The sequence below is a fragment of the Dermochelys coriacea genome, chromosome 28, assembly GCF_009764565.3.
Source record: "Dermochelys coriacea isolate rDerCor1 chromosome 28, rDerCor1.pri.v4, whole genome shotgun sequence".
NCBI classification, from domain to species: domain Eukaryota; kingdom Metazoa; phylum Chordata; order Testudines; family Dermochelyidae; genus Dermochelys; species Dermochelys coriacea.
This window is the reverse complement of record NC_050095.1, coordinates 447,587-461,199: the sequence shown is the minus strand read 5'-3', so window position 1 is coordinate 461,199 and position 13,613 is coordinate 447,587. Positions and strand designations below refer to the sequence as shown.

Below are 13,613 nucleotides of genomic sequence, written 5' to 3'. Positions count from 1 at the left end.
CTCTTCATGCCGCCGGGCAGGGGAAAAAATACAAGTAGACAGTGAGGTAAGGTTCGGGCATGCTGTCTGTGCCATATAATTAGTGTTGTTCTCGTTTTTAGAAGCAGTCCTGTTGATTAACAGTAGAGGCGATGGCTCATGCACAGTGGGGTTCAGTATGAAATACACTCAAGCGCCCAAAGAACCAACGTCAGCCAGGTTTATAAATACAGTACAGGAAACAAGTTCTCTCCGGTGCCAGTCTCCGGAAAGCCGGCCCATGCAGCATCGTTATGTTCCCCCGTGACACATTTCAGCTGGTGGTATTTATACCGCGCTCTCACAGGTGACCCATCGCTACCCCCCCCACGCAGCCGCTTGGCCCGGTTCCCTGGCTGGTTTGGTCCTGGTCTTCGCTGGGTTTTGGATCCCGGCGCACAGGGGGCTGGGCCGCGCATCGAACGTCTCTAGCTTGATTTCGAGCCGTTTTCGGTTGGCTTGGGCCAGATGCCGACTTCGGCGAGGGCCGGGGGCGATGGGAGGGCGGCGGCTAGCCGGGTGCAGGGCCAGGATGCGTTAGGCTAATTCACTAGCCCAGGCTGTGGGGCGTAACGAATTGACGGGTGTGAGGCAGAGAATCCACGTTCAGAGGACAGGGTGGGGGTGGACGGGCGGGTGTGAGTCAAGGGGACCATGGACTTGGCCTCCAGGCGCCTGGGATGGCCACCCTGCCTTGCTCGGAGCCATGGCCCCGTCCCCATGTGGCCCTGCCCTTGCCCAGTCACGGGACCCTGTCCCCGTGTGGCCCTGCCCTTGCCCAGTCACGTGACCCTGCCCCCATGTGGCCCTTGCCCAGAGTCATGTGACCCTGCCCCCATGCGGCCCTGCCCTTGCACAGAGTCATGTGACCCTGACCCTATGTGGCCCTGCCCTTGCACAGAGTCATGTGACCCTGACCCCATGTGGCCCTGCCCTTGCCCAGAGTCCTGTAACCCTGCCCCCATGTGGCCCTGCCCTTGTCCAGTCACGTGACCTGGTCCCCATGTGGCCTTGCCCTTCCTCAGAGTCACGTGACCCTGCCCTGGCTCAATTTAAGGCCCTGTTATGTGACCGCCCCTCCCCCACTGCCCCAGTTCTTTGGACTGTACCATATGCGCTAGGGGAGGGGTTGTTTTTCATTCCCCTTATTTAACTCCCCCAGTTTATGGGGATTTTAACCCCCTCCCGCATGCCTGAGGGGGATTGGGGGCTCTCGGAAACCCGGGTCCATAAATAGCTGGGATTCCCCCCCCTCCCGTTTCAGGATGGAACGGTCCGGGGCCGCTCGACCAATCGGAAGGCGGAGCTGGCAGCGGCCGGGGCCGGGGCCGGTTCCATTGCGCCACAAGGGGGACGTCCCCCCACAGTCCTCGCAGAGTGGTTCCGCCCGGTCAGCTGACTCCTCCCGCCCGGGGCTGCAGCCACCCTCAGTCTGCTGCGTCGGCCCGGCCAGCAGCAGCCCGAGGAGGAGGCTCCGCGCCGCCCGCCGCCGGCCCGGCCATGGCCTCCCTGCTCTGCTGCGGGCCCAAGCTGGCCGCCTGCGGCATCGTGCTCAGCGCCTGGGGCGTCATCATGCTGGTGAGCGGGGCCCGGGCCGGACATGGGGCGGGGGGGATTGGGGTGCACCAGAGCTGGGGGGCAGGGGGAGGGGGAGGGGAAGGGAAGGGTGGGGGGTGCGGGGCTGGGGGGGAGGGTTGGGGTGCACCGGGGTGGTGGGGCGTTGGGGGGAAGGGGGTGGGGGTGCACCGGGGTGGTGGGGGGTTGGGGGAAGGTGGGGGGGCGCACCGGGGAAGGGGAAGGTGGGGGGCGGGGCGGGGGGGAAGGTTGGGGTGCATCGGGGTGGTTGGGGGGAGGGTGGGGGGGCGCATCGGGGCGGTGGGGGGTTGGGGGGAGGGTGGGGGGCGCACCGGGGCAGGGGAGGGTGGGGGGCGGGGCTGGGGGAAGGTTGGGGTGCACCGTGGTGGTGGGGGGTTGGGGGGAAGGTGAGTGGAAAGGGGGGCGCACTGGGGAATGTGGGGGAAGGGGGGGTGCACTGGGGAAGGTGGGGGCAGGGGAAGGTGGGGTGCACTAGCGGGGCAGGGGAGGGCAACCTGGGTGCATATGGGAGGGGGGACTTGGGGGCAGAAGTGGGTGGCAAGAGTGGTTGGGTGGGGTGGGGACTAGTGGGCTGGACCAGGGCCCAGTGGCTGGATCCAGCCTAGGCTGCGGGGGGGGGGGGGGCACCTCCCCCTACCAACTTCCCCAGTGACACTGACTTCCCCACATGAGCAGGAAAAGGTGACGGGGCGGCTCAAGCGCCAGCTGCGTCACCCGTGGGTGCTGCTGGGGGTGGAGCGACCCCCGAGGCCGTGCCCGGCACCCCCTCTGGGCAAACCCTGGGGCTGTGGGTGGTGCGCCCTCAGCATTTTTCCCCCACTTCCAGGCCTGGCGCCCCTTGGATCTAACAGCGTGTTGGGAACCCTTAGTAATGGGATAGATTAAGACAGAAAATCTCATGTTGCCTCTCTCTAAATCCATGGGGCGCCCACAGCTTGAATCCTGCGCGCTGATGGGGTGGCCCCATCTCCGAAAAGATCTATGGGAATTGGAAAAGGTTCAGAAAAGGGCAACAAAATTGATTAGGGGTCTGGAACGGCTGCCGTACGAGGAGAGATTAATAAAACGGGGACTTTTCAGCTTGGGAAAGAGACAACTAAGGAGGGATATGACAGAGGTCTCTGAAATCATGAGGGGTGTGGAGAAAGTAAATAAAGCAGTGTTATTTTCTCCTCATAACACAAGAACTAGGGGCCACCCAATGAAATGGATAGGCAGCAGGTTTAAAAGACACACAAGGAAGTATTTCTTCACCCAACAGTTAACCTGTGGAACTCCTTGCCAGAGGATGTGGCGAAGGCCAAAACTATTAACAGGGCTCAAAGAAGAACTAGAGAAGTTCCTGGAGGATGGTCCATCAATGGCTATTAGCCAGGGTGGGCCGGGATGGTGTCCCTAACCTCTGTTTGCCAGAAGCAGGGGATGGGCGACAGGGGAAGGGTCACTGGATGATTCCCTGTTCTGCCCATTCCCTCGGGGGCCCCTGGCACTGGCCACTGTTGGAAGACAGGACACTGGGCTAGATGGACCCTTGGTCTGACCCAGTCTGGCTGCTCTTATGATCTGTCCTGGGCATTGACTTTCTGCTCCTGGGAAGGTCGCGTTCTCCCTCCTTGGCCGGTTCCATCTGACCCGGGGCCAGTTCTGTCCAGGAGCTGGCTGGGCACGGCGGGGACACTCGGGTGTCTGGTGTTGTGTACACAGGCTCTGGGCTAGATCCTGATTCCCTGGTGTAGGGGGTGGGGCCTGCCAGGTCCCTCTGCCCTGCTGAAGCTGGTCCCTAAAGTAGGACTTGGGGGCTGCCCCATGGGGCGTGGATCCTGCTGGGGGCACGGGGTTAAGGTGGGTTGAGGGGATGGCACTGGGCTTAGCCAGGTGTATGTGGCAGTGGTCTGGGCTGTGCCCTGCCCATGGGCGGGGTGCAGTGCTGGGATGAGGGGGGTGCTTTCCCCTGTCCTGCTCAGCCCCTCGATCTCTGGCCTGTCCCTGTAGATTCTCCTGGGGATCTTCTTCAACGTGCACTCGGCGGTTCTCATAGAAGACGTTCCCTTCACGGAGGATGATTTCACGGGGTAAGTGCTGCCTGTGGGGCCTGTCCCCCCTCGGGTGGGGACTGGCTGGCTCAGGGGGGCGGAGAATGGGGCTCGGGGCCTGTCCCCTCTTGGGGGCACTGGCTCCAGGACTGACCCCCCTCTCCCTCCGCCCTGCAGCGGCCCGGAGAAGATCCACCATCTCTACGAGCAAGTCAGCTACAACTGCTTCATCGCGGCCGGGCTGTACGTGCTGCTCGGGGGCTTCTCCTTCTGCCAGGTCCGGCTGAACAAGCGCAAGGAGTACATGGTGCGCTAGGAGGGGCTGCTGCCCCCCGCCCCGGACCCTGCCGGGACCCTCTATTTATTAACAGCTCCTCCCTGGGGCCCTGTGGGCTTGGGAGTCGCCCCGCTGGTGGGGGCTTTACCTGGGCCCTGCCAGAGGGCACCCAACCCCCCATGATGCTGCTGACCCCCAGCTTTAAGGGATTGTAAAGGTGGGGGGTCTCCAGTTGGGGGGGGTCAGTCTCCCTAGTTGCTCCCCCATGTTGCTTTTAGGCTGTGAGTGGGTGATCGCCCACAGGGCGGGCTCTCCCCCCACCCTCCCCCGTGTGTGGCAGGCTCTGGGCTGGGGGGACGTGTTATGTTCTGTGCCCCTCACTGTGGAGTGCCCCCATTGTCTCTCTTTCCAAATCCCACCCTCCGTTGTCGTCCATCCCTTCCCCCATCTCTCTCCGGCAGCTAGGGGTCGGGGAGGGGAGGGGGGGCGGTCGGTAGCAGCTGAGATGTGTGAGATGCTGAACTGGGTCTGATGGGCGGGGGGGATGGGGGGGCTGTCCTGCAGAGCCACGCCCCCCAGGCTGCGTTGTGATCTGTGTCCCTTTGTGTCAAGTCTGGCAATGGTTCCTGCCCAATAAAACACGTTGGATCCCCTGCCTGTGGCCCAGTGTTTACTGGAGTGCGGCTCGGGGGTATGAGGGGAGGAATGTGGGGGTGTGCCAGGGGAGGGCTGGGGGGGTGCTGGGCCAGTGGGGGGGATGCAGAGTGAGGGGGGCTGCAGGGTGGGGGGAGCTGGAGGAGTGCTGGGGCAGTGGGGGGCTGCAGGGTGGGGGGAGCTGGGGCAGCAGCTGGTGCTCGGGAGGTGCAGGTGGGCTGCAGGGTAGGGGGAGCTGGGGGTTGCATGGCCAGTGGGGTGTAATGGGCTCAGAGGGAGGGAGCAGGGGGGTTGCAGGGTGGGGGGAGCTGGGAGGGCAGAGGCTTGGAAGGCTGGCCGGGGGTGCTGGGGGAAGGGGGGGCTGCAGGGTTTATGGGGGGGCCTCCAGTGTGGGGGGAGCTGGGGGGTGCAGTGGGTTCAGCAGGGGAGGGTGGGGGGGTGCAAGGCTGGCCTGGGGAGCTGCTGGCTGGAAGGGGAGGGCGGGTGGCAGCTGGTGCTGGGGAGGTGCAGGGCCGGGGGGGGTTGGGGGGATGCAGGGGAAGGCGGGGGGGGCGCTGCTGGATGGGGGGAGGGGGGCTGTAGGACCTGTGGGGGTTTACGGGGGGGCTCAGAGGGAGGGAGCTGGGCTGTTGCAGGGGGGCGGCAGGGCCAGTGGGGGGTTAAGGGGGCTGGGGGGTGCAAGGCTGGATGGGGGAGGGGGGCGGTGGCTGGGGCGGGGGAGGTGCTGCGGGGGGCCCCGGGCGGGGGGCGGGGCCGAGCAGCGGCGGGGGAGGGGTGAAGAGCAGGGAGCGCTCGGTCCTCCCCCCTCCTCGATTCGCCCCGCCCCCTTTCCCGCCGTCCCCCGCGGCGCGCGCGCATCTCGCCGGGGGCGGGGCCAGCAGCTGGGGGCCGCGAGCGGCGGCGCCGGCCAGAGAAACCCCCCGGGGCGGGGGCAGGAGCGTCCGGGGCGCCATGACGTCAGCGTCCACCAAGGTTCGGAGGGGGGCGGGGCCGGGTGTGGGGGGGTCCCCGCAGGGGGAAGGGGACGCGGGGGGGGTTGGGTGTGGGGGGTCCCCGCAGGGGGAAGGGGACTGGGTGCGGGTTTGGGGGGCACCGCGGGGAGAAGGGACGCGGGGGGGCTGAATGCGGGTGTGGGGGGTCCCGCAGGGGGAAGGGGACGTGGGGGGGGCTGGGTGTGGCTTGGGGGGCACCGCGGGGAGAAGGGACGCGGGGGGGCTGAATGCGGGTGTGGGGGGTCCCCGCAGGGGGAAGGGGACGTGGAGGGGCTGGGTGCGGGTGTGGGGGGGCACCGCGGGGAGAAGGGGACTGGGTGCGGCTTGGGGGGTCCTGCAGGGGGAAGGGGACGTGGGGGGGGCTGGGTGCGGGTTGGGGGGCACCGCGGGGAGAAGGGGACGTGGGGGGGGCTGGGTGCGGGTTGGGGGGTCCTGCAGGGGGAAGGGGACGTGGGGGGGGTTGGGTGCGGGTGTGGGGGTCCCCGCAGGGGGAAGGGGACTGGGTGCGGGTTGGGGGGCACTGCGGGGAGAAGAGGATGCGGGGGGGTTGGGTGCGGGTGTGGGGGGGTCCCTGCAGGGGGAAGGGGACGTGGGGGGTGTTGGGTGCGGGTGTGGGGGTCCCCGCAGGGGGAAGGGGACTGGGTGCGGGTTGGGGGGCACCGCGGGGAGAAGGGGACGTGGGGGGGGCTGGGTGCGGGTTGGGGGGTCCTGCAGGGGGAAGGGGACGTGGGGGGGGTTGGGTGCGGGTGTGGGGGGTCCTGCAGGGGGAAGGGGACGTGGGGGGGTTGGGTGCGGGTGTGGGGGTCCCCGCAGGGGGAAGGGGACTGGGTGCGGGTTGGGGGGCACCGCGGGGAGAAGGGGACGTGGGGGGGGGCTGGGTGCGGGTTGGGGGGTCCCCACAAGGGGAAGGGGATGTGGGGGGGGCTGGGTGCGGGTGTGGGGGGTCCCCGCAGGGGGAAGGGGACGTGGGGGGGGTTGGGTGCGGGTGTGGGGGTCCCCGCAGGGGGAAGGGGACTGGGTGCGGGTTGGGGGGCACTGCAGGGAGAAGAGGATGCGGGGGGGTTGGGTGCGGGTGTGGGGGGTCCCTGCAGGGGGAAGGGGACGTGGGGGGGTTGGGTGCGGGTGTGGGGGTCCCCGCAGGGGGAAGGGGACTGGGTGCGGGTTGGGGGGCACTGCAGGGAGAAGAGGATGCGGGGGGGTTGGGTGCGGGTGTGGGGGGTCCCTGCAGGGGGAAGGGGACGTGGGGGGTGTTGGGTGCGGGTGTGGGGGTCCCCGCAGGGGGAAGGGGACTGGGTGCGGGTTGGGGGGCACCGCGGGGAGAAGGGGACGTGGGGGGGGGCTGGGTGCGGGTTGGGGGGTCCCCACAAGGGGAAGGGGATGTGGGGGGGGCTGGGTGCGGGTGTGGGGGGTCCCCGCAGGGGGAAGGGGACGTGGGGGGGGTTGGGTGCGGGTGTGGGGGTCCCCGCAGGGGGAAGGGGACTGGGTGCGGGTTGGGGGGCACCGCGGGGAGAAGGGGACGTGGGGGGCTGGATGCGGGTTGGGGGGCACCGCGGGGAGAAGGGGACGCGGGGGGGCTGGGTGCGGGTGTGGGGGGTCCCCACAAGGGGAAGGGGACGTGGGGGGGGTTGGGTGCGGGTGTGGGGGGTCCACGCAGGGGGAAGGGGACTGGGTGCGGGTTGGGGGGCACCGCGGGGAGAAGGGGACGCGGGGGGGCTGGGTGCGGGTTTGGGGGGCACCGCGGGGAGAAGGGACGCGGGGGGGCTGAATGCGGGTGTGGGGGGTCCCCGCAGGGGGAAGGGGACGTGGGGGGGGCTGGGTGTGGCTTGGGGGGCACCGCGGGGAGAAGGGGACGCGGGGGGTGTTGGGTGCGGGTGTGGGGGGTCCCCGCAGGGGTAAGGGGACGCGGAGGGGGCTGGGTGCGGGTTGGGGGGTCCCCATGGCAGGGGGGCTCCCTGACACTCCCCGTCCCCCCCTCCCCTCCGCAGGTGGGCGAGATTTTCTCTGCGGCCGGTGCCGCCTTCACCAAGCTGGGAGAGCTGACGATGCAGCTGCACCCCGTGGCCGACTCGTCCCCCGCTGGGTGAGCAGGGGGGATCCCTGGGGTGGGGGGAGGCCTGGTCCGAGCCCTGCCCCCCACGCCCAGCCGCCCCACACCGTTGTTGTGGCGGGGTGTGGAGGGAGGGGTGTTTACATTGCCGGTGTTATTGTAGGGTCTCTGGGGGGCGGGGCGGGGCGCCCTGGAGGGAGGGGGAGCAGCTGGGTGGGGTGGGGCACAGCGCGGGGGAGGGGAGGCCCTGACCCATGTGTGTCCCCCCCACCTACACACCCCCCCCCCCGTTACCCCAGGGCCAAGTGGACGGAGACGGAGATCGAGATGCTGCGGGCGGCCGTGAGGCGCTTCGGGGACGACCTGAATCGGATCAGCGCCGTCATCAAGGAGCGGACGGTGTAAGGGGGGGCGGTGTCTCGGGGGGGGACGACATGGGGGACCGTGGTGGGGGGGGTGAGCCCTGCGCGGTGACTCCCCCCTCCCCTGTTTCCTCTCCCCGCAGGGCGCAGATCAAAGCCACGGCCAAGCGTAAGGCCTATGAGGACAGCGGGGTGCCCCTGCCCGCCGACTCCCCCAAGAAGGGCCCCAAGAAGGGGCATGGGCTGGGGGGGGGCGGCGGTGGCGGCCGCCCCGGCCCTGGCCCCCCCCACTCAGGTTGGGGGGTCCGCTGGGCTGCAGGACACGCCTGCCCCGCCCACAAAGAAGCAGAAGGCATCGGGTGAGCGGCACCCCTGGGCTTTCCCACCCCGAGGCCCTATGGGGCGGGGTCCTGTCTGGGGAGGGGGACTGTGTGCCCTGGGGGGGGCTTTGTCTGGGGGGAGGTGTGTGCCCTGGGGTGGGGCCATGTCTGGGGGCGGCTATGTGTCTGTGAGGGTCGTGTGCCCTGGGTAGGGGGGTCGTGTCGGGGGGGGCCTCTGCCCTGGGTGGGGGGGCTGTGTTGCAGGAGGTCGTGTCCCTTGGGGTGGGAGCTGTGTGTGGGGGGGTCATGTCCCTTCAGGTGGGAGCCGTCGGGGGGGGTCGTGTGCTCTGAGGCGGAGTCATGTCTGGGGGGGTCGTGTGCCCTGGGTAGGGGGGTCGTGTCGGGGGAGGTTGTGTCCCTTGGGGTGGGAGCTCTGTGTGGGGGGTCATGTCCCTTCGGGTGGGCGCTGTCTGTGGGGGTCGTGTGCCCTGGGTAGGGGGGCTGTGTCTTGGGGGGGTCGTGTGCCCTAGGGTGCGGGAGGTTCCAGTCTCTCAGTGGATCGGGTGGGGGCGGGGTCTCTGGGGTGGAGGGCGGGGCTCTATGGATGGGGGGGGCCGTGTGCAGGCGGAGAGGGGGGATCCTACGCGTCAGGCTGACCCCTTTCTTCCCCCCCCGCCCCCCGGCAGACGTCACCCTCAGCGCCTTGAACGACTCAGACGCCAACAGCGACCTGGTTGACATCGAGGGGCTGGGGGACGCCCCCCCCGCCAAGAAACTCAACTTCGACCAGGGTATGGGGCGGGGGGCGGAGCCACACCCGGGGTACTGGAAAGGGGTGGGGGAGTGGCTGGGGGGACCCCCCTCCCCCTGGGGAGACGTGGGGGTTTGGGCCTGGCCCCACCCTTTCCCCCTCTCTCCACCCCGTTCCATTGGCAGATATCATCCCAGCTGGTGGGGGTGGTGGGGTCGATCGGCTGGTTCCCCCCTCGAGAGCCCCAGGGTGCGGGGGGGGGGAGTTTTTGGGAAAATCCCCTCCCTGGGCAGGCGGGAACCGGCGAGAGAATCGGACCGAAAAGAGCCTCTGGCTGCTGGGCCCCCCCGTCCCCAAACCAGGTTCTGGGGCATGGGAAAAGGGGCGACACAGCTGGGGAGGGGAGAGATTCCTCAGGCCTGGAAAAGGGATGGCTCTGGTGGGAGGGCGTGATTGGGGTCTAGAAAATCCTGACCGGGGTGGGGGGTGAACGCGCAACTTCCTCCTCCTCGTAACACGGCCTGGGGGCCACCCAATGCAATGAATATTTAAAACCAGCGAAAGGCCCTATTTCCTCACCCGCCATGCTGTTAACCTGGGGAACTCCTCGCCGCAGGATGTTGCGGAGGCCAGGGCTATACCAGGGTTCAAAGAACTAGAGAAGTTCATGGGGGATAGGTCCATCAGTGGCTACTAGCCAGGCTGGGCAGTCCCTCGCCCCTGTTTCCGTGAGGCCTCGCTCCCCATGTGCACAGGCCCCGCCTCCCCCTCCCTCAGCCTCTTTTGTGATCTCTCTCCCTCTCTCAGACAGTCTGACCCTGGACCCCGGGCTGCTGATCACGCCTGGCGACCTGCCCCTGCTGTCCCGCTGAGCCCCCCGCGAACGGACCGACCCACGCCTGCGAGGAGCCCTGCCCCTTTGGGGAGGAGTCACCCCCGCCTACGGGGGGGGTGAGGGGGCTGCTGGGAGGTGTCATTGGGCAGACACCGCCCCCCCCTGCCTTCTTGCTGTTTCCCCAGCCCTTGGTTTGTTTTTTATTTTAAATAAAAGTGACCCCCCCCTCCCTGGGTGTGTCTGGTAATTGCCAGTGAGGCACTGGGGCGAGCCGGGGGGAGCTCCCAAAGAGAGGTGTCGGGGGGTGCAGCGGGGAGCAGCCAGACCCCAAAGACGGATGGCCCCAGGTCCCCGGAGGGGATAGCAGCTGGGGGACCAGGTTCCCTTCTCTGGCAGGGGATGGGGTTATTTTCAGGGGGCCTGGGTACCCCTGTCCGGGGGCGTGGTTATTTGGGGGGCTGGGTTATTTTGAGGGGCTGGGTTCCCCTCTGGTGGAGAACTGCGTTATTTTGGTGTGCTGGGTGTCCCTATCCAGGGGCTGGGTTATTTGAGGGCCTGTGTTCCCCTCTCTGGTGGGGGACTGGGTTATTTTGGGGACCTGGGTACCCCTGTCCATGAGCTGGGTTATTTGGGGGGCTGGGTGCCCCTGTCCAGGGGCTGGGTTATTTGGGGGGCCGGGTTCCCTGTTCTGGTGGAGGACTGGGTTATTTTGGGGGCCCGGGTACCCCTGTCCAGGGGCTGGGTTATTTCAGGGGGCTGGGTACCCCTGTCCATGGGCTGGGTTATTTGGGGGGCTGGGTGCCCTTGTCCAGGGGCTGGGTTATTTTCGGGGGGAGGGCTGGGTGCCCCGTCCAAGGGCTGGGTTATTTGGGGGGCCGGGTTCCCCTCTCTGGTGGGGGACTGAGTTCTTTCAGGGGGCTGGGTGCCCCTGTCCAGGGGCTGGGTTATTTGGGGGTTTAGGTACCCCTCTCTGGTGACGGCCTGGGTTATTTCAGGGGGCTGGGTGCCCCTGTTCACAGGCTGGGTTATTTGGGGGGCTGGGTTATTTTGGGGGCTGGGTTCCCCTCTCTGGTGGGGAACTGGGTTATTTTTGGGGTGGCTCAGTGCCCCTATCCAGGAGCTGGATTATTTGGGGGGCCAGGTACCCCTCTCTGTGTTTGGCTGAGCACGGGGGGGGAGGTTACTGACTGTCAGGGATTGGGGGGGGCTGCTTCCTTCCAGGAGCCAGGTCTCTGAGCCACAGCCGGGCTGGACTGCCAGGGTGGGGGGCTGCGACCCAGTGTTGCCACAGGCCTGGGGAGGACACCTTGGGGCACCAGCCCCCCATTGGCCCCGCTCTTCCTCCAGGGCCCAAGGCAGGTTCCCGAGGCCAGAGACCCGCCAGGTTGGGCCCTGTGGCCGGGAGCCCCCCACTCAGTCCTGGCGTCCCCCCTCCACCCCGATTCCTCAGCACCGGCCGCTCCCCCTGGACCCTCTTTATCCCCTGCTGCTCTTCACCCGGCCTGGTGCTCTCCAGCCAGGTCTCGGGGGGTGGGGGGGCTTTGTCTCTCTGAGGGGGGTGGCTGCGGCTCAGTTCTTGGCTCCCCTCCTGCGCCGCCCCCCAGGGGACACTTGGAGAAACTGAGGCAGCGGGCGGGGTGGTACAAATCCCGCCAGCTTTGTCAGGGGAGTGGGTTTGGGGCACTGGCATGGGAGAGCCTGGGCAGCTGGCGGGGACCCCAACTCTGGGGAGCAGCGGGGCCAGGACTCTGCAGGCTCGGTTGGGGTAAACTGAGTCAGGGGAGACCCCTCCAAGGCTCCCCAGAGCTGTGGGTCTAGGTGAGGAGTGTGGAGGGAGCCCGCAGGGGTGATCTCGCTACTAGGGGATCTGACCGCTGGGGTAAGCCCGGCACAATTGGCGAAAGCCCGGCACAGTTGTGGGGGTGCTGCCGGTAGAGACCCCCATAAAGCCAGGCCAGGGGGTGACCTCCCTGGCACGCAGCACGGGCCGCCCCGCCCCAGAGGTGGCCGCGTCTCGGCGCCGGGCAAGGGGTCCCCGGGTCGCCGGCCGCCCCGCCCCAGAGGTGGCCGCGTCTCGGCGCCGGGCGAGGGGTCCCCGGGTCGCCGGCCGCCCCGCCCCAGAGGTGGCCGCGTCTCGCAGGCCGCAGTGGACGAAGTGGCACGCAGGCTCCTGTTGCTTGACTCCCCGCAGGCCCCGGCTCCGGCCGCGCGTGGCCCGGCCCCGCTGGGGCAGCACAAGGAAATACTGGCCGGCAGGCGGGACGCTGCCAATATTTCTGTGCTGCTGGAGCGGGACGGGCAGGGCCAGGCCCGACGCCGGGGTAGATGGGCTGGGGGGCGGCGGGGGTCGCTCCGTGGCCGCGGTCCCGGCCCGCGCGGTAACACCACAAAATGGTTTGTGCGTCCAGACCCTCAAACAAACCATGATGTGCTGCTGGGGCGAAGGCCGGGGGTGGTTGGGGGGGCGTCCGGGGGGGGCCCAACCAGGCCTTCAGGGGGCGGGCGGGGGGGGAGTCGTCTGCCCTGCCACGGGGGGGGGGGGGTGTCTGTAGCAGCGAGACAAACACAACCGATTCCGGACGGGTTGGCGGGGGGGAATCCGGAGTCAGACCAGGTTTCTTTTGGGGGTGGGGGGGAGGCATTTGTCTACCACATAAGGGGAGCTGGGGTGGGGGCGATTGGTAGAATGGGGTAGAATGGGGGGGGCCTTTATCTGGGTGTCCCAGCCGGGTACATGTGGGGGGGGGAGTTGCTGCTGGATCTGTGCCCCCTCCCCCCCACCGCCCTGGTCAATCCCACCCAGCCCAAAATGGAGTCAGGCCCCAGTCAGAAAATGGAGTCTTTTTTTTCCCAGCAGCCTCTGGGGCAGCAGCTGGCTCTTAACATTACCCGCCCCCCCCGCCTGCTGCCCCCACCAGGAAAAAAAGACGGGTCCAAAGGGTTAATTTCGTCACCCTCCCCAATGAAACCAGCCCCAAATACAACCCCCCCCCGATCCCGGCCATGCCAGCCTCGTCCCCCCCATCCCCTGTGTTGCGTGGGGTCCCCCCCAAAACAAGGACAGAAACGCCCCCCGCCCCCACTGCAAGCCGGGGAGATTTGTGGGGTTAAACAGCTGAGAGCAAGGAGGGGGGGGGTTGAGCCCCACAACCGCTCCCCCCCAAACCTCTCCCTGCCTCCGTAGGTCGATTTGTCCCCCCAAATCACCTCCCCCTCACCGCCCGCCCCTCCCCAGCTGGTATAAAATCATGGGGGCTCAGATGCCCCCCCCGACATGCGCCCCCCCCCCACGGCCCGGCCCACTGGTTCTGGGGTGTGTGTGTGGGGGGGGCAGAGACCCACAATGACACGCGGCTCCCCGCCCTTCCCCACACCGACCCCCCAAACCCGGGGCGCCAGCGAGCCCCCCCATCCACCCAGCGACACCCTTCCAACCTCAGCATGCGCGCCGGACCAACTTCCCCCCCGCGTACCCCCATGCAAAAACAATGCACCCACACACAGAGCCCTCCCCCCCACATACCCCCGGCTCATTCACCCCCCCAGACCCAGCACCTCCCGGATCAGAGCCCCAAAGCCACGCCATGATTTCGGGGAGCCAGCCGGGCCGCTGATGGGGGGGCCGCAGCCCAGTGTAAATCTGTGGGGATTTAGGCAGCGAGCCCCCCTTCCCAATCGGCCCCCCGGGTGCAGGCCAGGCCGGAGCTGCCGCGCCCTGGGGCAGGCTG

The 13,613-nt window shown here is 68.0% G+C and overlaps 2 protein-coding genes across 2 annotated transcripts; both read left to right on the top strand.

The window, feature by feature from the left end:
* Positions 1–1,402: 1,402 nt before the first annotated feature.
* Positions 1,403–4,577, top strand: RNASEK (ribonuclease K). Its single transcript, XM_038386280.2, has 3 exons — positions 1,403–1,596; positions 3,607–3,686; positions 3,825–4,577. Exons 1-3 carry the CDS (start codon positions 1,519–1,521, stop codon positions 3,961–3,963), a joined length of 297 nt encoding a protein of 98 aa, XP_038242208.1. The 5' UTR covers positions 1,403–1,518; the 3' UTR covers positions 3,964–4,577.
* An 815-nt stretch (positions 4,578–5,392) lies between these two features.
* On the top strand, positions 5,393–10,114 carry C28H17orf49 (chromosome 28 C17orf49 homolog). The gene is given in 7 exon segments (XM_038386299.2): positions 5,393–5,550; positions 7,556–7,650; positions 7,917–8,018; positions 8,123–8,225; positions 8,227–8,338; positions 8,986–9,090; positions 9,858–10,114. Coding segments are annotated over 7 exon segments (603 nt in total). The 5' UTR covers positions 5,393–5,529; the 3' UTR covers positions 9,923–10,114.
* Positions 10,115–13,613: the final 3,499 nt, after the last annotated feature.

Excerpts from the sequence above, each read along its gene's own strand:
- RNASEK (XM_038386280.2), top strand. The coding sequence starts at position 1,519 with ATGGCCTCCCTGCTCTGCTGCGGGCCCAAGCTGGCCGCCTGCGGCATC. Across the intron at positions 1,597-3,606 it reads CCTGGGGCGTCATCATGCTG|ATTCTCCTGGGGATCTTCTT; the intron begins GTGAGCGGGGCC and ends CTGTCCCTGTAG. Across the intron at positions 3,687-3,824 it reads ACGGAGGATGATTTCACGGG|CGGCCCGGAGAAGATCCACC; the intron begins GTAAGTGCTGCC and ends TCCGCCCTGCAG.